Here is a 24,337-nt window from a genome sequence, read left to right as displayed (position 1 = left end):
GTTATAGTCCAACAGGTTTATTTGGAAGCGCTAGCTTTTGGAGCGCTGCTCCTTCACAAATAAACTTGTTGGACTATAACCTGGGTTGTGTGATTTTTAACATTGTTCAGGAAATTGAGTACAAGCGAGAGGATGTCATGATGCAGCTTCATAAGACTTTGGTGAGGCTACATTTAGAGTATTGTGCTCAATTTCAGTCACCACTTTACAGAAAGGATGTGAAGGCTTTGGAGAGGGTGCAGGAGAGGTTTACCAGGATGCTGCCTGGATTAGATGGAGTTGTTCGAAAAACTAAGGTTTTCTTCTTTGGAGAGGCAGAGGCTGAGGGGAGACTTGATAAAAGTCTATAAAATTGAGATGCACAGAGATGGTTGATGGTCAGAATCTTTTTCCCCAGAGTTGAAATGTCTACATCTAGGGGGAATGCATTTAAGTTGAAAGGGGCAAAGTTCGAGAAGATGTGAGGGGCAAGCTCTTTATACAGAGTGGTAGGAGTGTGGAACGTGCTGCCGGGGTGGTGATGGAGGCAGATACGTGAGAGGCGTTTATAATACTTTTAGATAAGCACAAGAATATGCAAGGAATGGAGGGATATGGAACAAGGACAGGTAGAACAGATTTGTTTCATTTGGCATCATGTTCAGCACAACAGCGTGGGCCGAAGGGCCCATTCCTGTGCTGAACAGTTCAATGTTCTATGTTCTAAGATTTCTGCCTTGGGGCTACTGCAGTGGTCCAGTGATGCACTCATTTTCCACTTGGTGACTCAATGCCGCATTCATAACTTTCAGGCCTGAGCACCTTCTTCCATGTCCTGAACTCACTCCCACACCCCAGGACTTGACATCACATAGCTGCTTTTATCACAGTCAACACATTTTTACAGCTTTTCTTTGCTCTCTGGCTCACCACTATCCATGTCTGCCCAACTGCTGTTCACACTGCATCTCCACCTGTCATTTACTTTCACTCCTACCACCTCTCTTCAGCATGTATACCACGTTTTCCTAGTTACACTCAGTTATGAATAAGGGTCACTGGGCCCAAAATGTGGATTCAGTTTCTGTCCACAGATTCTGCCAGACTTACTGAGTTTCTCCAGCAATTTCTGTTTTTACCTCATATTAGCCTTCTTTTTCCAACCAATAACAGAGCCATTTTGACCAAATATTTTACAAAGATTTGGAAAAGCTGTAGACAATTCTGATTCAGAATAAAGAACAAAGTAAAACAAAATCATACAACACTTATACAATGTCTATCACGAGCTCATGCTACCTCAAAATGGCTGAAGTATTTTTAGCTCCAGTCACTGATGGAATCTGGGACTAACGTAATGGACAATTTGCACATAGAAAATGTTGACAAAGATCACGGAGATTTAAGGTAATCCAACTTTGAAGAAAGATTTTATTCAGCACTGATGAATATTTGTTAGGATTTTCTGTTAAATCTTGCAGGGAAGCAAAATGGTAGCTTAATTAATCTTCCAATGAAATCATGACTCACCAAGTTCTACTTGCAAAAATAGAATTGGTATAATTGGTACAAAAAATGCAGTATAGCACTAGTTTTCACAGTGGTCTAATTTTGAGCCATATTTTTGTTCCGGATGAAAATCACGCCCAACAAGAAACATCGCCAGACCATGGCAACACACTCCTCCATTGCCAGACCATGGTAACATGACGCCTGGAGGAAGAGCACCTCAACTTCCACCTAGGAACCCTCCAACCACAAGGGAAAAATGCTGATTTCTCCAGCTTCCTCATTTCCCCTCCCCCCACCTTATCTCAGTCCCAAACCTCGGACTCAGCACCGCCTTGTTGACCTGCAATCTTCTTCCCGACCTCTCCGCCCCCACCACCTTTCCGGCCTATCACCCTCAGCTTAACCTCCTTCCACCTATAGCATTCCCAACACCCTCCCCCAAGTCCCTCCTCCCTACTTTTTATCTTAGCCTGCTTGGCACACCTTCCTCATTCCTGAAGAAGGGCTTATGCCCGAAACGTCGATTCTCCTGTTCCTTGGATGCTGCCTGACCTGCTGCGCTTTTCCAGCAACACATTTTTCAGCAACAAGAAACAGCAAGACTTTGTCCATGGGACACAAAACAGCACAAGGAGCATTCCAAAAATAAATAATATGATATTCAATGAATTTCAATCACTAAACTAACTACAGTACAGGAGATTGCCAAAGATTACAAAAGAATTTAAAATGTTGCCTGTTTCTCATTTTTCATTTTAACAACAAAATTAGGTTCGGCAGTAATATTCTTTCACAGGAAAAAAAGCTTGCTGATGTAAAATTGAAGAATCCCCTCAATTGCAGAAAAGACAATTAAGAAAGAAATGCTCAAAAATTTTGAAACAACTGTCAAGTGTGTGCTGATAAGTATGCTCCATTATTCCACAAGCCAAGATAAATGAGTAAATACTCAATTCAAAACACAATGATGATCAATATGCTTGAACAATATCAGGAAGAAAGCAATTTGCACCAGGTATTATCATTAAGAGAAAACCAACAATTTATTATAAACACATTTATTGTTTAATAAATAGCAAATAAACACAAAAAGTACTAATCTAAAACCTAAACTGTACCTCTTCAAACCCCAAACACACATTCTCAAAAATGACAGAAAGACAGATGATTTTGACACAAATATTTTGAGTGAAGCACAAACAAACTTCTGAAGATGAAAAGTCCAGATCTCACAGTTGGGTTAAGTTGCTCCTCACAAGCTTTCTGATTTTAGCAAAAATGTTACAATATTGCCTGTAAAATATTGATAATTTATCAATTTGATGGCTGAGTAAGTTGATCTAGTTCTTTCTTGTATTCAAACTTTTTTTTATGTTTCTTCTGCTTTTCTAATAATATTTCCACTCAGAGTCGTAGAGATGTACAGCATGGAAACAGACCCTTCGGTCCAACCCGTCCATGCCGACCAGATATCCCAACCCAATCTAATCCCACCTGCCAGCACCCGGCCCACATCCCTCCAAACCCTTCCTATTCATATATCCATCCAAATGCCTCTTAAATGTTGCAATTGCACCAGTCTCCACCACATCCTCTGGCAGCTCATTCCATACACGTACCACCCTCTACATGAAAACGTTGCTTCTTAGGTCTCTTTTATATCTTTCCCCTCTCATCCTAAACCTACGCCCTCTAGTTCTGGACTCCCCGATCCCAGGGAAAAGACTTTGCCTATTTATCCTATCCATGCCTCTCATAATTTTTTAAACCTCTATAAGGTCACCCCTCAGCCTCCAACGCTCCAGGGAAAACAGACCCAGCCTGTTCAGCCTCTCTCTGTAGCTCAGATCCTCCAACCCTGGCAACATCCTTGTAAATCTTTTCTGAACCCTTTCAAGTTTCACAACATCTTTCCAACAGGAAGGAGATCAGAATTGCATGCAATATTCCAACAGTGGCCGAACCAATGTCCTGTACAGCTGCATCATGACCTCCCAACTCCTGTGCTCAATACTCTGACCAATAAAGGAAAGCATACCAGACGCCTTCTTCACTATCCAATCTGCCTGCGACTCCACTTTCAAGGAGCTATGAACCTGCACTCCAAGGTCTCTTTGTTCAGCAACACTCCCTAGGAACTTACCATTAAGTGTATAAGTCTGCTAAGATTTGCTTTCCCAAAATGCAGCACCTCGCATTTATCTGGATTAAACTCCATCTGCCATTTCTCAGCCCATTGGTCCATCTGGTCAAGATCCTGTTGGAATCTGAGGTAACTCTCTTCGTTGTCCACTACACCTCCAATTTTGGTCATCTGCAAACTTACTAACTGTACCTCTTATGCTCGCATCCAAATCATTTATGTAAATGACAAAAAGTAGAGGGTCCAGCACCGGGCCTTGTGGCACTCCACTGGTCACAGGCCTCCAGTCTGAAAAACAACCCTCCACCAGCACCGACTGTCTTCTACCTTTGAGCAAGTTCTGTATCCAAATGGCTAGTTCTCCCTGTATTCCGTGAGATCTAACCTTGCTAATCAGTCTCCCATGGGGAACCTTGTCGAATGCCTTACTGAAGCCTATATAGATCACATCTACTGCTCTGCCCTCATCAATCTTCTTTGTTACTTCTTCAAAAAACTCAATCAAGTTTGTGAGACATGATTTCCCACACATGAAGCCATGTTGACTATCCTGAATCAGTCCTTGTCTTTTCAAATACATGTACATCCTGTCCCTCAGGATTCCCTCCAACCACTTGCCCACCACCGAGGTCAGGCTCACTGGTCTATAGTTCCCTGGCTTGTCTTTATCGCCCTTCTTAAACAGTGGCACCACGTTTGCCAACCTCCAGTCTTCCGGCACCTCACCTGTGACTATCGATAATACAAATATCTCAGCAAGAAGCCCAAAAATCACTTTTCTAGCCTCCCACAGAGTTCTTGGGTACACCTGATCAGGTCCTGGGGATTTATCCACCTTTAACCATTTCAAGACATCCAGCACTTCCTCCTCTGTAATCTGGACATTTTGCAAGATGACACCATCTATTTCCCTACAATCTACATCTTCCATATTCTTTTCCACTGATGAAAAATATGCATTTAGTATCTCCCCCATTTTCTGTGGCTCCACACAAAGGCCGCCTTGCTGATCTTTGAGGGGCCCTATCCTCTCCCTAGTTACCCTTTTGTCCTTAATATATTTGTAAAAACCCTTTGGTTTCTCCTTAATTCTATTTGCCAAAGCAATCTCATGTCCCCGTTTTGCCCTCCTGATTTCTCTCTTAAGTATACTCGTACTTTCTTAATACTCTTCTAAGGATTCACTCGATCTATCCTGTCTATACCTAAAGTATGCTTCCTTCTTTTTCTTAACGAAACCCTCAACTTCTTTAGTCATCCAGCATTCCCTATACCTACCAGCCTTCCCTTTCACCCTGACAGGAATACACGTTCTCTGGGTTCTTGTTACCTCCTTTCTGAAGGCTTCCCATTTTCCAGCCGTCCCTTTACCTGCGAACATCTGCCTCCAATCAGCTTTCGAAAGTTCTTGCCTAATACCGTCAAAATTGGCCTTTCTCCAATTTAGAACTTCTACTTTTAGATCTTGTCTATCCTTTTCCATCACGATTTAAAAATAAATAGAATTATGATCATTGGCCCCAAAGTGCTTCCCCACTGACACCTCAGTCACTTGCCCTGACTTATTTCCCAAGAGTAGGTCAAATTTTGCACCTTCTCTCGTAGGTACATCCACATACTGAATCAGAAAATTGTCTTGTACACACGTAAGAAATTCTTCTCCATCTAAACCTTTAACACTATGGCAGTCCCACTCACACGAAGAGAAGGGAGCAAGATGCTTTCTGCTACCTTTGGAATGTTCTGATTGCATTGCTTCCACTCATCTGGAAGAAACTGCATCTCAACCAATCCAGGGGTTGATGTTTGGTCGTTTTTCCTCAATTCAAAATTTCCTGGTGCCACAATAACTCAATCATATAACAGCTTCACTGCTTCAAAAGCAGCAGTTTTATGTCTAGCTAAAAATATGCACCACTTGACTTTTCCAAATTCCAAGATCCCTGGGTTTTCACCAATTAAGACTTCTGATCTACTTTAGGATTCAAAAAGGAAAATCTGTCCCTCCTTACATGCTTTCACCTTTAAATGGATGAACCACCATTTTTAAATGTGTTTCATAACCAGGTGGAAATAACAGAAATGCAAAACAACAAAAGAAATGCACATGTATTTGTTCACTCTTGCTCATAACTAATGCAAGATTTAAATCATTTATTGTAACTTTCTTCCCAAATTCTTAAGTGATTGCAACACAATTGCATTATTCCTTCTTGATCTGCTATCTTTCCTAGCAATGTGAACAATTTTTGAATTAAATATTTGAATGATTAAATTTCAATGAAACAATCTCGCAGTGAGTCTTAAATTTCTCTACGAAGTTCTGTGATTACAAAGTGTATATTACTTTTTTTGCAACTATAAAGAACATTGACTTCAAAATGTTGAGAAGCAAATAATAATCCCCAAGTCTCACTTCCACTGTAGAGTGCTTCTTCTGACATTGGGCTAACGTCTTAGAGAAATACCAATTGGCATCTGTCTTTCCGATTCATCAACCTACAATAAGATTGCACTCCTCTCAAGCCACTAATATCAAATGCCATTTTAAAAGATTTCTAAAGTCAGGGAGTTGTCAATGCAGGTCCATTTATTATGATTGCCTTCAGCTTTTCAAAAGCTGCTTGGCATTTTGCTGATCATACCAGCAATGCTTGCTTTCAGTAGAAATCTACTAGAGGTACAGTTATTGTGCTGAAGTTAGGCAAGAACTCTGACTAAATCCATGCACTATAAGAAATCTCATGATTTACCATTCAGTTTGAGGAACATAAAATTCTGTCACTGCTCCATTTCTACTGTTCTTGGCCATCTTTGCCCTTGTCCTAGCAGTGGTCAAGGTAGGTTCATCTCAATGTTGTGAATTCACTCTTGCTGATATTTATTACTAAGCCAGCTAATCATAATTTCTTAAACAGGTCCTCTACTTGTCTTCTATGTTCTTCCCATGTGTTATTGGGTATGACAACATTATCTGAATAAACAATAGAGTAGGTACTTGCAAAACAACATGACATGCAAGTTGTTTGAAAAGTAAATGAGGGAGTTATAAACCCGAGTGGCATTAATCCACGTTGATATAACCCATTTGGTGTGACCAAAGTTTATATCTCTTTAGATTATGATGTTAATGGCACTTATTAGTACATCTCCAATAAATCCATTTCAGAAGGAATGAGGTACTGTAAAGTGAATCAATACAACACAATGAGGATGTGTTCTTTTTGCACTTATGTTTGTGTAACTAATGCAAAGTCAAGGTCGGAACTAATTTAGGAACTAACACCACTCGATAACACCAACTACTTTGGCTAGGTTCAACCTGGTGGTTTTTCAGCATATAATGATTCTCCATTCGCTTCTGAGCTTGTTTTTCTGGGCTTAACTGATAAGGACGTTTGTTTTAATGGTCCTGATTCCCCTACATTATTATGCCGAGTAAACATAGTACATCTGGATGTCACTCGATAGATAACCTTGAATTTCATAAGAACTCTTAAAACTTTCTTGTATATTATGTAGCTCTCTGGGTGTTTTAGTATTAGCTAGTCAGATTGTAGGATGTTCATTTGTGAATTATACTCTCTTTCTACCTCACGCTCCTTCACCACTCTTACCACCTTGCAGTTTCCTATGCTTCTCCCTACGTTGAGACCATGTTAATATGCTCACGTAATATGCTCAATTTTTATTCCTGTCATTTGGAGCATCAACCAAATAATTAACTTTACTAACCTTTCAAACTACCTTGTACAGACAACACAATCTTACTTTCAAAAGCTCATCTTACGAAGGTAATAACTCCAATGCTTGACATACTATATGAATCATTCTAGTCATAGCACATGTATCTGCCTTTCTTTCATCTTTAAGTTTTTAAATGCGACTTTGCATGCTCCTTTGAGTCTCTCTGGAAACATGGGCATGTAATTAAATAGTAAGTCTGATCTTTTTGCCTTGAAAACCTTTGCTCAAACAATGTCACATGACCATTGATCAATTTGAACAGACAAAATCCAACAGATTCAATTGGGGAAAGCAATCCTGGTAGCAAAGAGAAAGAAATCTAATCCTTTGACCCAATCGTGTGTATTTGTGACAAAATGCTTTAATCACAATTTTGAAATTCTGACAGTAACTCTACAAAGCTCCCTGTGTTTGCAAATGATAGCAGTGGATTTTAACTGTTTTATAATCAAAGTGCTTATTTAGTCCTGAAAAACTTGAGTCATAAGAATTAGAATTTTGGTCTGACTGTATTTCAATTGTTAGTCCATAATAAGTTTTACAAAAAAAGTTGCTGTTTCTACCATGGACCAGTTCTTCAAAAATGGGTAAAGGAACTCAAGGTGCCAGTTTGATTACATGTTGATGTTTACCAACAACCTGACATGTACCACATGTTTTGACATTCCTATGAATATCAGATAAAATGTCTGTTTATCCAGTTTTCTGCTTTTTACAAGTTCTGCCATATGAACTTCATGTTCCATTCTGGAATATGTCCTTATGATATTTGGGCAGTACCACTATCTGATGTACCATTCCTTGTCCATTCCTCATTAACAGGAAAGGAATGCTATTTACTGTAAATACATTTATCCTTTAGAAATGACAGAAAAATAGGACTGCTAATTTACCACTGGATAAATTAAATTATACGCCTTTAAAACACACACACACACACACACACACACACACACACACACACACACACACACACACACACGCTCTCAATTACAAATTAGACAGATGAAAGACAATTAGTTCGACAGAAGTATTCCAGATGGAAAAAGTACAGGCAGAGAAACCAAAGTTCTGAAGGTCAAATGTCCAGATCACATGGGGGATGGATTAAGTTATCTTTCAGTTCTTTTGAATTTATTGATAATAACACACTGTTGCCTGTCAAGCGAAGGTCTGTCAATTTGACAGTTGAACACATGGATCCAAGTCATTTTTGTTTTAGAATTCTTTCTTTGGAATATCTTGTTTTTATTTTGATTTTCCATTCAAACATCAAAGCGTGAAAGCCGTTTTCTGCTTGCATACTCTAGCTGATCTGGCCACACTGTTTCCATCACTGTGCAACTGCAGTTCAAACAATCCAAGAGCTATCATCAGGCAGGTTTTCCTTCACTCAAAAATTCCTACCCTTACTCTGTCTCAATAATATAATAATCTCACTACTCCAAAAGCAACAACTTAAACATGCAGCATCTGATTTTTTTCAAATTGCAAAACAATCCTGGTTGTCAGCTATATTAGCAGTGTCTGGCATTCATTCCAATTTATCATCTAAAAGGAAAATACAATTCTGAAGGTCATATGGGTGGGTTAAGTTTTGACTTGAGCAAGAACGACACAGTTTTCTGTGGTGATACTTCTTCAAATTGATAGGTGATCAGGTGGATCTATGTCTTTTATTCAAAATATATTTGCCAAAAGGTAAAACTATCTGGTCCCTCACACTTGGAAAAGGTAAGAGATGTTATTAGATTCACAACCCCAACTTTTATACATATTGGGTTTATTTGTTTCATACCTTCAACAAGTGGAGGTTGAGATAGATAGGTTCTTAATCAGAAGGGGAGTCCCCAGTTGTGGGGGAAACACAAAGTGAACATGAGGAATGTCGGATCAGCCATGATACTACTGAATGGCAGAGCAAACTTGAAAGGCCTACTTCTGTTCTTTGTACTTTGGATTTTATGGAATCTTAATATATTAACTGACAGAAACAAGCAAGAAAACCAACTGGATTATGGTGTGCCATACTCAGTAACAGCATATAAAATAGTCAGATGTAGGGGGTGGTCTCATCCATACACAACATTGAAAATCCTCACTTGCCCTGATATTGCAATAGCATTTCTGAGAAATTCCTTCTTAAATAGAGAAGAACTGAGAAATTAAAAATAAAAAAAACTGTAATAAAATGTGAAACCAAAAATAACTCATTGGTATTGCATTACTGAAATATAACAGATGATCATAATAACCTTATGTTATGCTCAGAATTTCAAATAACGATTCTTAAGTATCTCTCAAATAGATTTAAAAAGTTGTTTTAAAAGCTACTGGACACAACCTAGAAGTAAAAGTTCATTGTGCGTCATTAGAACAGCAAACATATTTTATGAATTGCTAAATACCTGGTAGTCCAGGATGCTGAAACCTAAGCCTTTTGAACCCTTATTCAGTTCAATCAGTTTCACATTCGAAGTCCACAGAGCTAACTCCCCAACTTCATCTTCTTCTGCATTTGCTTCACAAGCCAAGTCCACCTTTGGGAGGAAAGAAACACTTAACTTGTAAATGCAATATCAAGTGAGTTTCTGGAACCTAACCTGCATTGTTCATATCTGACACTCACCATATCTTTCCATAGCCAGCGAATTGAGGTTTCAGGTTTGTACTTATTGTTCAATTAAAAATGGCAAGTAGGCTCTCAAGGACAGATGAGTATTTGAAGGCCCTCCACTATTGACAAATGGACAGGCTCACCCTCCAAGATGGGAGCTGCCAAATACAGGAAAGAGAGACAGAGGGTGCTCTCACTGGAAGAATTTTGTAGAGAAGTCTTGTCTCCCAAAGTTTGGTCTCATGGTGGTTTGGGGGTGTAATGGCCTGCAAGTTGGATGGAAAAATCCAATCGGCTTTTGCTGAGTGGTCTTAATAGGTCAAGTAATAGGTCTAAATGTTGGTTGCTGCAAGAGAGCCATCAATAGCCACCACAACCACAATCACCACCCCAGCTCTAACCACCCCAAAATCCAGCTTCTCTGGACCAAAGATTGTCCACAGATGGTGCCATAATGGAGACCAGTACATTGGCTGGTCTCAGGAAATTGCAAGCTACCACTTCCATTTCCCACTTCCATAGGAACATAGGAACAGAAGTAGGCCATTCAGCCCTCCAGTCTGTTCTGCCACTCAATGAGATCATCAGGAGGCTGGAAGAACAAAACAAGCCAGGCAGCATCAGGAGGTGGCAAAGTCAACATTTTTGGTGTAAACCTCCTTTAGGACTGGGGATGGGTGTGAGGGAAGCTGCAGATAAAGGGGTTGGGGGGGGGCAGGGTGATGAGCTGCAAGAAAGGTGAACACAGGTAGAGGGTACAAGCTGTTTGGTCTATGGGAGGAATGAATCCAGTTGGTGGCTTGAAGAAAGGGTCGCTGAGAGGAATGGAAGGGAGGGGGGAGGGCGAGGAAGGGAGTCAGGTGATGGGATGGAAGGTTATGTGAAATTGGAGAATTCAAGTTGAGTCCTCCGGGTTGCAGACCAGTGTCCATCTGTCCCCACCTCACCACCCTGCCGCTTCACCCCTTTAATCTGCAGCTCCCCTTACAGTCACCTCCACCTCCTGAGGTTGCCTGGCTTGCAGTAATCTTCTAGCCTCCTGCTTGTCTACCTTGGATTCCAGCATGTGCAGTTTTTTTTGCCTCTTAAACTCAATGAAATCAGAGCTGCTCTGTGGCCTAACTCCATTTACCTGCCTTTGGTCCATATCCCTTCATAATCGGGCTAAATTTAAAAAAAATCTATCCCAGATTTGAAATTAACAACCGATGTAGCATCAGTTGCCATTTGTGGAAAACAATTCTAATCTCTGCCATCCTTTGTATATAGAAGTGCTTTCCAACATCTCTCCTGAATGGTCTGGTCCTCATCTTTTGACTATGCCCCTAGTTCTACAATCTCCAACCAATAAAAGTAGTTTATTTTTATCACCTCTATCTTTTTTTGTTAATACTTGGAGACTTCAATCAGATCGCCCCTTAATCTTTTAAATTCTAGAGAAAACGGTATAATTTGCATAATGAACTCCTCATAACTTCATGCCTGAAGTTCAGGGATCATTCTTGCAAATCTATGTTGTACTGCCCCAAAGGCCAATACATTCCTCCTAAGGTGTGGTGCCTAGATCTGCTCACAATACTCCAAGTGCAGTCTAACCAGGTTTTTGTATGGTGTCAGTATAACTTCTATGTCCTTATATTCCAGGATAAAATCAAAATTAACATTGGTTTGGCAGGAATTATCCTACACATTTTGTGCATCATTAAGAAATAAAAACAATATTGCACTATTCCAAAATGTAAGCCACAATTTACATTTAAGGTAATTTTTAGTGGTTCAACATCATTGCATATTGTTGAGATGCATGTACAAGACTCTGATTCTCCAAACAATCATTCCCAATTCATTAGAACACAGCAGACAGGGACAATAGTGGAGAGATGCACGAGGCTGCTCTCACAAATCTCTCACAATTGCTGAATACAATGAAATTGCAAGCAAAAGTAAACTATTTTAAACATAAGACAGAGAAAGTGAAAGTGGGTGATTGAAAACACACATGCAAGTTCACACTCATTCCTCTCTTCATTTGATTTATCACTCAAGACTGCAACTTTGAACAAAAATTTCATTCTGCGTTTACCTGGCTCATACAGCTTTCACTATTCCAGGGAGATGGTGGCCTAATCACTGGCTCAATGTTTTCTGCAGTCTAAAAATTACAGCATACAAATAATTAGTAATGTAACAACTGATGCTATGATCTTAGAAAACATTCAGTACAATCAGAATGCACAGTGTGAAATATACACCGTAGGAAAATCCTATCCACAGCAATATATTCAAATTTCAGGCAGGTGTGCTCAGAAAAACTTTAAATTAACGAAAGACTCCTACTACTTATACAAAAATACTACTTTTCCATAACCTTTGTGCAACCTTAAACAATATCTGACAAAAAGTGAAATGTAATGTCTGACTGAATTACTATGATAGATTAAACAAGTTAGGAAATCATTGAGAAATTGTATCAGAACACAAAAGTAGTAAACTTATTCTAATCAAATATTTAAACATCAGTGTATGATTTAGCTCACTGCAAAACTAAGTAGATACACCTGGCATGCAGTCTGTATGAAAGTATGTGTGGAGAAATATCTGTCATCTTTCACTGAATTGAACAGATGCTCTAAAATGTTCTCACACTGAATGCAGAAGTGAAGTGGAACATACTTCAAGACAATTTTTAAGACCACACTATCAGTATGTGGGAAACTAGAGAAAGAAATATTGACTGCTTTGAAGTTGATATCACAGTAAAGAAACTCATCAATAAAGTCAAGTGATTGGTCTCTCTTGTAATTAATGAGCACCAAGCAACAAAGCTGTAAATGCATTAGGAGCTGCTTGGCATAAAATCCAAGGAAGGTCTTTTGCTTTGAATAAGAGTTTGCACCAAAATCACTACCAGTGTTTGGTGAGCTGTGGGTGTTGAGAATGCTGTGGAGAGTGGCACATCAGGTGATGATCAGCTCCAAGTGGTGCAAATGTCCTGATTTTGGATGTCTCCAGTACACCTTGTGGCATGTCATATAGCAAAAGGTGTGCATTAATTATAGCAAAACTCATAGCAGAAGCAAAGGTCAAGCAGCCTCTGTCAATTTTCAGTAGTCTTTTCTGGTAGAACAGTGCCTGAAGCAGAAAGCCATAGTCTGTTGTCTGCATTCACAATAAAACTGAAACCTTCAACAAGTAAAGACACTCTGTTGCTGACAGGACTGGAGAATTGATCTTTCATCTCTGTTGTCACAGAATCACACAAGTGTTACCATGCAGGAAGGGGCAATTTGGCCCATTGTTTAATGAACTGCTGCAGCCACACACAGTCCCATGCAAGAAATCCTGATGTTCCAGGTTGCAAATTTAAAAGTTGACATCTCCTTTCTATTTCTTTGTTTCGCTGGCATGACGGATGTAGTCGACTGTTGAACAGAAAGACTATGAACCAAGACTCCCTTCAAACAAGTAGGCAATGGCAAGTTAACATCTTGCTGTTCGGAGGCTGGCAGTGGAAAGTGATGATCTTTCCCATTGTCACAAGCAGCCCGAAGCATCTATTCTCTACAATAACCAAGTGGGCTTTTTACTCGTCATTGCTGATTCCATGGAATGGATGCTTTGGGCTATCTGTAACATCCTGCAGCAAAACAAACTGCCTTCTCTGAAACATGGGCAACGTTTACGGGGAATTTATCTACCCAAATGTCAGGGTTGCTGCTTGATCTTCCAAGATCAATTTAAAGAAATGCAAACCACCACATTTGGCACCAACGTGATTACACAAATTGGCAGAAGTATTGCATCAGTCTATCGTTGGTTTTAAAACTAGATTTTATTGTCAGGTTTACACCTTAGCCTTCAACTCTCCCAAAAAACATCCACAAAACAGCAGAGCTGCTTGCTGGGAGTTTTGTTCACATTTGACAAGACATGTCCAGCTGCCAGTGGCCCTGCACACTGTATGTGTAGGGGCTAAACCTCCTGCAGCTTTGGTATCAGACTATGAGGGACCTAATTTCCATGAGAAGGTACAGTGAGGAATTTCCAATAGAAACACAGTGTACAGAAAGGGACAAAATTACATCACACATCAGACTCACCATTTTGCATTGCTACTAGCCAGCATTATAGCTTGAAAATGAGAATTAACTAACCATGAGTATGCCAATTCTCTTCACCCACAGACTACATAGGAACTAGGGGCAGAAGTAGACACATCGGCCCCTTGTACTTTCTTTGTTGTTTAATAAAATCATGCATCACATTAACATGATGTGGACCTTTGTGTCCAGATGACTCTATAGTTTGGAGATCTCACCTGGGAAGCTGAACTTCGCACAATACTCGGTTCATCCACAGGCATCTCTTTTCCACCCTCAAATAGTTGTCGACAGCAGACCAAAGTAAATGGGGGAGCAGCCTCTTTCAGAAAGGAAACCACCTCACGCCGAGATTTTCCGTATAACTGCTTTCCATTCACCTGAAGGGCAAAGCAAACATCAAGGTGATACTTTAATCAAGCAAGCAACTGATTATTTAACAGGTCTACGTAACATGCTCAAAATAATGAGTGGAACAGGTTATAAAAAGGGACTGGAAATGAAGTTTTTTTTAAATCAGTGCTTTTAAAAAGCTATTCTCTTGAAATAATCACACAAAACACACTTGCTATTATTTTGCAGTTCGACTCATACAAGTTTTTATATCACAATGTATTTTGAAATGCACTTAGCATACGGATTTAACTTACTAAACCACTCATCAGACTAACAGCTTCTTAATCGCATTAGTCATTCAAATAACTGGACCAGAACTCCTCTCCTACTCCACTTCAGTGTCTTGCTTATTAACTCAAAATGTTATTTTTATAATGTGATTGTGTTACTTTAACGTTCACTTTCCCTGATTCATTAATTAGCAAATTGAGAAGAATGGAAGTTGGCAGAATAACACTTGCATAAAACAACTGAGAGGAGCAAAACTGTTTAATGACACTCTAACTTGAAAAATGAAAATGGTGGCTTCTAATAAGCCACAAAAATAAAGCTCAATATTATTGGGACTAATTAGGTGAAACTTAGACATACAGAGATACCAGCAGCAAAAAAAACAAAATAGAAAATTGTGCAAAAGATTAATCAAGATCTTTTTTTTCAAAATTAGCAAACTAAAACCTGATATGGTGCCCTAGAAGCTAGAATAAGTTTTCTTGTTCTTGATTGCTTCAGTAAGATTCTATCAGTAAACACTAATAATATCCAATAAACAAAGATTTCTTAAAGATACACACAAGAAACTTCAATTATTTCACAAGGATTACCTGACTCTTTTCTATGCTGTGATTTTCATGGCACCAAAACTAAATCTGACCAAATTGCAGAATCATTTCTAAATTTATTGATTTACTAATTACAGAAAAACTATACCTCTAAAATTTCATCTTCTAATTGTAATAATCCAGTTTGCCCTATTGGCCCATCAGGAACAATTGATGATATGTAATGATGTCCATCAAAAGAGTCCAGATCCACTCCAAACCTCAGGGCATGAACTGGTAACAGCTGGATTAAAACAAAGTCAAAAATTAGGACAAGTCTGCAAAATGGCCAATGTTCAAGTTTCCCATCCAGCTAAGTTCAAGATCTGCCTACTCCAATAGCTCATGTTCACTTGACTAAAGCCAAAGAACAACGCAGTCATTTTGGTTTTGCCTCACCAGCAGGATTTTCTGCAATAGTGTCTTGATAAATTGTCCTTCAGATGAAATGCTAATCAGAAGTCTAGTTGATCTCTCAGATGAAAAGTAACATTTTCAGGAACACAGTTTGAAGAAGGGCAGAGAATTTTTTTTTCTGGTGTCTTCATTAACATTTATTTCTCTAAAATCTCTTGAAATGGATGAATTGGACATCAATTCCATCACTGCTGTTGAACCTGCCGTGGGCACATCAGCTGCCATGTTTCCCACAATGTAAGAAGTGACTTGACCTCAAAAATGTCTCATCAGCAGTAAAACATTGGGGGTAATGGCGAGGCCATTAAAGACTTTCTTACAACTGCAGTTTTTGTGTTTCTTCAATGGCAAGTAGGACTTTGCAACAGAAGTTCAATCTTAAACTCAAATTATTTGACAGTAAATTAGTCCTAAATCTTTAAATGCCAGCTGTTATGGTCCAGGCCAGACCCCCACAAAATATTTTAAGAAGATAACCCAGACCCTAACTTTTTCTTATTTTAAAGGCAAATGTGATGTAGATATTCCAGGTGTGATGCAGCTGGTCAACCACTCAGTTTTGAGCAAAACAGAATTTGTTTAAACATGAACAAAAGAAAACAGAATTTAGAAGAAATTACTATTTGAAAACTTAACTGACCTAACACAACAACTTAACCAAGGAACTGTTCCAATTCCTGTAACATCCCATAAACATACCCCTTGGCAAAAGGTAAATGCAAACATAGGCAGGAGAAATTTCAGATAGAAATGCCTGTCAAGAATCATCTGCTGAAGCTTGGAACCTTTCTCTGGATTCCAGCATTTGTGACTATTACAACTAAACTAAACTAGAAATAACCTGAATTAGGAGAACTGGCCACACCCCTGCGATTGTTAAAGTAGACATCTTGGCACCTTTGCCTTTACAACCTCTCTTGGAAAAATCCAAGGACAAAATAACCTTTTTAAAGTGACGGCATCATTACACAGTGTCCTACATAACAGAGTTATTAGGTAACTGGTTGTTTATGCTTATTTCTTCCGCTGAGTAACAAATTTACGCTCTGTTGTTAAATATCGTCTGCAGCCTTGTATGGAAATGTTTCAGCGACTAACCATCAAGTTAACCAACTGCACAACTGAAATATATAGCTTATCAAACTAAGTTTCAATCTGTGATGTGACATGTGCAATATTATCACCAGCAGGGATCATAACAGTGACAATAACAGCTATCAGTGATTGTTGTAAAAACCCATCCAATTCACTAATATCTTCTAGGAATGGAAATCTATCATCCTTCACTAGCCTATGTGAAACTCTAAGCACTTAGCAAGGGTTCTTAACCATCCTGCAAGTGGCTAATCAATTCAAAGTTAATTCAGGATGGATAACAATTGCAAGCGACACTAGCATGGCACGTAAGAGTAAAAAATACATATGACTAAACTATAATGTTATCTTGTATTTTCAAGAGCTTAGCAGCTTTTGACATTTTTTTGCAATAATTCATTTGTTCCTGCAAGTCAATAGTAACAATATCCTGTTCCTGTGAATACAATAATTAACTGTTTTAATCATACAAAATATTAGAATTTTGTCTTTGCCTGTTACAGCAATAGCTCTTCCTGGATTATATCCCCTCTTCATGCTCAATTCTTACTTGATCTCTAGGTTACACATCCAACTAAATACGTCTGGTTCAAAAACTGTTGATAATTCACTTCAACCCCCTTGTCAATCTGCTGTGGTAATTTTCTGCATCGCCATTTTATTTCAGATCATTGCCCATAGCAGTATGAAGCTCTTTTTCTATTATTATCTAGGCTATTACATAGAGCTGCAATTGTTGCAATTCAGAAAGGCAGACACCATACTCTATTTCCAGAATTTTTATTTGCTGGCTATGCAGTTCCCTCAGATTTAGCTTCTGAAAAGCAATTTGTCATATTGAGTTCTCAAGGTATGATAATGTTTAGACATTAACAGCATTTCAATATCTATACACCTGAGGATATCCCAAAGAGCAACCTATTCCTCAGCTTCTCAATTTAAATTGAGAAATCCAACAAACGTTTGGACATGCATGGTCCTTTTATTCTACAAACTTATACAGCATCCATTGAGAACTTTATTCTGGGAATTACTTCCTCACCATAAGGTTATTTTGCATGCTACTTTATTAGCCTGGTAAAATAAACATGAACAAATTGTCTCAAATATTATTGCAGATGCCTGACCATTATGTGTTTGCCTTTTTCCAAGCATACTGCAAATCTTTAGTGTCCTTATGGATTCAATCAGAGGTTTTGCTTTTTGAGAAATTAACTTAAAATTTTCACATAGTGAAAGGTGAAAAATATTGGACTACTCTAATTTAAAAAATGGCAAAGTACCATTTCAATCATTGGGCTTTGAAAGTATTGGATGTCAATACCTTGGAGTATTTCTGCAGTTCCATATTATTGGCAGTCTCAATCTCCAAATCAAGCATCTAATTATAAATAAGAAAAGTAGTGAGTTAATTTGACAGAATTCAATATTTCAACGTTACATTGATGTTGAAGGTCAACATTCTAAGCAGACATTAAGACATAATGGAGGCAAGTAATCATAAGATGGAGTCTTAACTTATTCAGTGGAAGCAATTTGCTCTCAATTATTATCGGAAATACAAGATTACAATTCTGAGTTGGCCATGATCTCCATTCGTAATAAACAGTCAATATCTTTGTCTTTGCAAACTACTGACTCCATTTCAAACTTTATTTTTGGTTGTCAGTGATCTGAGTAGAGAAGCCAGATGACAATAATCTCAGGAAAAAGTGAGGACGGCAGATGCTGGAGATCAGATTTGAAAAGGTTGGAACTGGAAGAGCACAGCAGGTCAGGAAGCATCTGAGAAGCAAGTGAATCGACATTTTAGGCATAAACCCTTCATCAGGAATGTTGGAGGGTGGGGGAAGATGGTGAGGGAAGGAAGGAGGCTGAAGATAAAAAGGAAGCTCGGGGTGGGGAAGTTGGGAAGGCGATAGGTGGACGCAGGTGCAGGATGATGATAACAGGTCAGAGTGAAGAATGGAGCGGATAGGTAGGAAGCAAGATGAACAGGTAGGACAGTTCAAGACAGCAGTGCCAAGTTGGAGGGTCGGATCGGAAATGAGGTGGGGGGAGGGGAGATGAGGAAACCCTTGGTCGATGTTGATGTTGGGTGGTTGGAGGGTCCCAAGACAGAAGAAATATTTCCCTCCCGACACCTATTGGCATTCCGCAGAACCCATTCCCTCCGAGACTCTCTAGTGAGACCCACACCCCCCACCCCACCAATCCACCCTCCACTCCCAGCACCTTCCCTTGCCGCCACAAGAGGTGTAAAACCTGTGTCCACACCTCCCTCCTCACATCCATCCAAGGCCCCAAAGGATCTTTCCACATCCAGCAAAGATTTTCCTGCAAATTTAAACACCTCATTTAAGCACCTCCGTTGCTTTTGATGTGGTCTCCTCTACAAAGGAGACACAGGACAGCTAATCACATTACATTTCAGGGAACATCTTGGGGACACATGGACCAAACAACCCCACTGTCCTGTAGCCAACCACTTCAACCCTCACCCAACAAGGAATTGCAAATCCTGGGCCTCCTTCATTGCAAATCCAAGTCACCCGGCACCTAGAGGAAAAACACCTCATCTTCCACTTTGGAACCCTCCAACCACAAGGCATCAACGTCAAATTCACTGGTTTGCTCTTCTGCCCTCGCCCCAACTCATCCCAGATCGAACCCTCCAGCTTGGCTCTGCCCTCTGGAACTGTCCTATCTGTCCATCTTCCATCCCACCTATCTGCTCAAACCTATCACCATCACCCCCTCACCTGCATCTACCTATTGCCTTCCCAGCTTGCCCCCTCCCCCCTCCATGTTCCTGATGAAGGGCTTATGCCCAAAATATCAATTCTCCTGCTCCTTGGATGCTGCCTGACCTGCTGTGCTCTTCCAGCTCCACATGTTTCGACAATAATCTCAAATGGGCAGCCAAAATTCCAGAATAAGAGCTTATTTAGTTGTAGAGATTTAGAAAATTAAGAAAGATGGTGAATTAAGGAGAAAGGGAATTCAAGTCAGCAAGCTTGAAGAAGCTAGGAAGGATGTTGCCAACAGCAATTCAATTTCCTAACAACATTACACCCAGCATTTTCTGACACCAAAAAAAAACAAGCAGAGCAAGTGTTCAGTAGACACACAATGTGGACCAAATCTGTATAAACATTCTAACACTCGTGGGGTACATGAAGAATAGAAATTATATGCATTGTTGTTAATTCACAGAAGCTGCATGAAGCAGGATTTTTCAAAATATTCACAGACCAAGAAAATACACACAATTTGTCTGCTTGTGATGAGTAAATTCAGACTTTTGAAACATATATAGATATTAAATGTGTATAAAAATGGTTGACATGGCGATGTATCTTCACTCGCTTAAGTATTTACTTATCAGTTCAGTTGAAAATGTGTTGCTGGTTAAAGCACAGCAGGTTAGGCAGCATCCAAGGAATAGGAAATACGACGTTTCGGGCATAAGCCCTTCATCAGGAATGAGGAGAGGGTGCCAAGCAGGCTAAGATAAAAGGTAGGGAGGAGGGACTTAGGGGAGGGGCGATGGAGATGTGATAAGTGGAAGGAGGTCAAGGTGAGGGTGATAGGCCGGAGTGGGGTGGGGGCGGAGAGGTCAGGAAGAAGATTGCAGGTTAGGAGGGCGGTGCTGAGTTGAGGGAACCGACTGAGACAAGGTGGGGGGAGGGGAAATGAGGAAACTGGAGAAATCTGAGTTCATTCCTTGTGGTTGGAAGGTTCCCAGGCGGAAGATGAGGCGCTCCTCCTCCAGCCGTCATGTTGTTATGTTCTGCCGGTGGAGGAGTCCAAGGACCTGCATGTCCTCAGTGGAGTGGGAGGGAGAGTTAAAGTGTTGAGCCACGGGGTGGTTGGGTTGGTTGGTCCGGGCGTCCCAGAGGTGTTCTCTGAAGCGTTCCGCAAGTAATCGGCCCGTCTCCCCAATATAGAGGAGGCCACATCTGGTGCAGCGGATGCAATAGATGATGTGTGTGGAGGTGCAGGTGAACTTGTGGCGGATATGGAAGGATCCCTTGGGGCCTTGGAGGGAAGTGAGGGAGGAGGTGTGGCCGCAAGTTTTACATTTCCTGCGATTGCAGGGGAAGGTGCCGGGAGTGGAGGTTGGGTTGGTGGGGTTTGTGGACCTGACGAGGGAGTTCAGTTCAATTCAGTTGTCTACTCTTGAAATATGCAAGTCTGGCACATTAAAAATTAATCCAAACACAATTAAAATAGAATAACAGACCTTTCAGCAAGTTACAGACTTGAAGTATTAACTGTTTTGTTCTCCACAAATGCTGCCAAATTTGTATAATTCTAGAATTTTAGTTTTTATTTCAGAATTCCAGCATCCGTGGTATTTTGTTTTCATAAAACTAATTACAATCCACTTCAAACAAGATAGATAGTACACGAGAAATAGCTTAAAAATAATTCATAAAATCTTTTAAACTGAATTCAAGATATTCTCAAGTTGGATAGTGGCTTTCCATAAGATTAAGTCGGATGAAATGTTGCACTACTTAATCACACTCTAGGCTGAATCTTACATTTCTTTCAGCCAATTATCTGCATCTCAAACAAATATGCTGTTTTGGAAAATGTAGGGGTTGATGGACTCTCAGGGATAGTAGCACTGACAGCCAGGTTTCTGGTACTGAGACTGGCTCTAATATAACGACAGGTATGCCAGGTTCCAAACGATCGACTGTGATAGAGGACTCCCTAGTCAGAGGCACAGACAGACGATTTGGGGGCCAAAAGTCAGACCAGAATGGTGTGTTGCCTCCCTGGAGCCAGGATCAGGGGCGCAGAATGTTCTACAACAGAAAAGGGACCAGCAGGAAGTTGTAGTACACATTGGAACTAACGACAGAGGAGGAGAAAAGGATGATATTCTGAGGAGAGTATATAGGAAGTTGAGTGGGAATTTAAAAAGCAGGTCCTCAAGGGTAGTAATATCTGGTTTACTCCCGGAGCCACAAGCTAGTGAGGGTAGGAATAGGAGGATGGAGCAGATGAATGCTATGGCTGATGAGCTGGCGGAGGGGAGAATGATTCACAATATCTGGATCATTGGAATCTCTTCTGGGGTAGAAGTGACCGGTTAAGGAGGACTGATTGCATCGGAATTAGAAGGGGACTTGTGGGTAGATTTGCTAGAGTTGCTCAGGATGATTTAAACCAGTAAGGGGTTGGTGGGAGAAACACAGGAAGCTGAGAAAAGAGAGCATTCTGAGACTGGTATAGTTGGACAAATGAGTAAATCAAACAGATAGGGCAGGCAGAAACAAAGTCGAGAACAAGGTAGGACTGATAAATTAAACTGCATTTATTTCAATGCAAGGGGCCTGACAGGGAAGGCAGGTGAACTCAGGGTATGGTTAGGAACATGGGACTGGGATATCATAGCAATTACAGAAACATGGCTCAGGGATGGACAGGACTAGCAGCTTAATGTTCCAGGGTATCTATGCTATAGGAAGGAGCAAAAGGGAGGCAAGAGAGGACAGGGAGAGGTGTTTTTGATTAGGACTGTATTGAGGGAGGATATTCCTGGGAATACATCCAGAGAAGTTACTTGGGTGGAACTGAGAGATAAGAAAACGATGATCACCTTATTGGGATTGTACTATAGATGTCCCCCAATATTCAGCGGGAAATTGAGAAACAAATTTGTAAGATAATCTCGGTTATCTGTAAGAATAATGGGTGGTTACTGTCGGGGATTTCAACCTTCCAAGCATAACTGGGACTACGATAGCGTTCAGAGCTTGGATGGAGAGGAATTTGTTAAGTGTACAAGAAAATTTTCTGATTCAGTATGTGGATGTACCTTCTCGAGAAGATGCAAACTTGACCTACTCTTGGAAAATAAGGCAGACTTCGTGACTGAGGTGTCAGTGGGGGAGCACTTTGGGGCCAGTGACCATAATTCTATTAGTCTTAAAATTGTGATGGAAAAGGATACACCGGATCTAAAAGTTAAAATTTTAAATTGGAGGAAGGCCAATTTTGACAGTTTGAGGTAAGAATGTTCAAAAGTTGACTGAGGGTGGATGTTCACAGGTAAAGGGATGGCTGGAAAATGGGAAGCCTTCAAAAATGAAATAACGAGAGTCCAGAGACAATATGTTCCTGTTAGGGTGAAAGGGAAGGCTGGTAGGTGCAGGGAATGCTGGATGGCGAGAGAAGTTGAGGTTTTGGTGAAGAATAAGAAGGAAGGTTGAGTGCTATGAAATTGAAGGCATGTAATGTACCTTTAAGAGAGAGTGAATGTTGTTGTGCACAGAGCTTACAACAGCAGTCTCAGTGGACTGGAAAATTGAAAATACGTAACATTTGGCTGCGAAATGGATCCCAAAGTTGGTTACTATTTTGACAACAATTTGAATTTAACCAGTTTAAATTATGTCCTCGGATACGAAAATTCAATCAAGTTTGAATTTATTCTTTTGCCAACATCGAATCAATGAAACGATCTGATGTTGGCGGTCTAACAAAAGCAGGCATTTTGAAAGTCAGAAGGAGTAACTGCCATCAAGAAAGACGCAAAACATTGAAACCCTCTCGATCAAAGGAACCTTTTCATATGAAACATATTCGCAGTGAAAGAAAGACGACAACCCAAAGAGATTTTCAACCGAAAGAAGAAAGACATCAAAGATGACGATGCTGTATGGTTTTCAAATTATGTTAAGGTACTTTTAATAAGTGTTTTATTGGAACAGTAGATTTCGGGTTGGCACAGTGGCTCAGTGGTTAGCACTGCTGCCTCACAGTGCCAGGGATCCGGGGTTAAATTCCCACCTCGGGCAACTGTCTGTGTGGAGTTTGCACATTCTCCGTGTCAGCGTGGATTTCCTTCGGGTGCTCTGGTTTCCTCCCACATTCAAAAGATGTGCAGGTCAGGTGAATTGGCCATGCTACATTGCCCATAGTGTTAGGCGGCTTAACCAGGGGTAAATGCAGGGGTCTGGGTAGGTTACTCTTCAGAGGGTTGGTGTGGACTAGTTGGGCCAAAGGGTCTGTTTCCACACTGTAGGGAATCTAATCTAATCTTAAAAGAAGCACATAAAGATGGATAAATCCCCAGGACCTGATCAAGTGGACCCTTAAACTTCATGAGAAGCCAGGGAATTAATTGCATGGCCGCTTGCTGAGATATTTATGTCATCAATAGCCACATGTGAGGTGTTAGAAGACTAAAGGTTGGCTAACATGGTGCTACTATTTAAGCAAGGTGATAAGGAAAAGCCAGGGAACTATTGACCGGTAAGCTAGCCATCAGTGGTGGGCAACTAGCCATTTGGATGTTGGCTTGAAGGTGAAGAGGGACAGCAGTGGTGGAGGGTTGTTTTTCAGACTGGAGGCCTGTGACCAACAGTGTGCCACACGAATTGATGGTGGATTCAATGCTTTTCATCATTTATATAAATGATTTTGATGTGAACATTGGAGGTATAGTTAGTAAGTTTGCGGATGACACCAAAATTGGAGATGTAGTGGA

At 40.2% G+C, this 24,337-nt stretch overlaps 1 protein-coding gene across 2 annotated transcripts in view; it reads right to left on the bottom strand.

Annotated features, from left to right (window-relative positions):
- patj (PATJ crumbs cell polarity complex component) overlaps positions 1-24,337 on the bottom strand; it is a 384,258-nt gene that overhangs the window by 311,548 nt on the left and 48,373 nt on the right. For both annotated transcript variants that reach the window (XM_060830432.1, XM_060830434.1), the window contains exons 14-18: positions 18,152-18,208; positions 15,425-15,559; positions 14,317-14,478; positions 12,082-12,150; positions 9,790-9,921 (exon numbers count right to left, since the gene is read on the bottom strand). In XM_060830432.1, the coding sequence (XP_060686415.1) occupies positions 9,790-9,921; positions 12,082-12,150; positions 14,317-14,478; positions 15,425-15,559; positions 18,152-18,208 (555 nt within the window). The remainder of the gene's footprint in view (positions 1-9,789; positions 9,922-12,081; positions 12,151-14,316; positions 14,479-15,424; positions 15,560-18,151; positions 18,209-24,337) is intronic.

This window comes from Hemiscyllium ocellatum, chromosome 9 (assembly GCF_020745735.1).
Source record: "Hemiscyllium ocellatum isolate sHemOce1 chromosome 9, sHemOce1.pat.X.cur, whole genome shotgun sequence".
NCBI lineage: Eukaryota > Metazoa > Chordata > Chondrichthyes > Orectolobiformes > Hemiscylliidae > Hemiscyllium > Hemiscyllium ocellatum.
The sequence above is the reverse complement of the archived record's forward strand: the minus strand, read 5'-3'. Positions and strand labels throughout refer to the sequence as shown.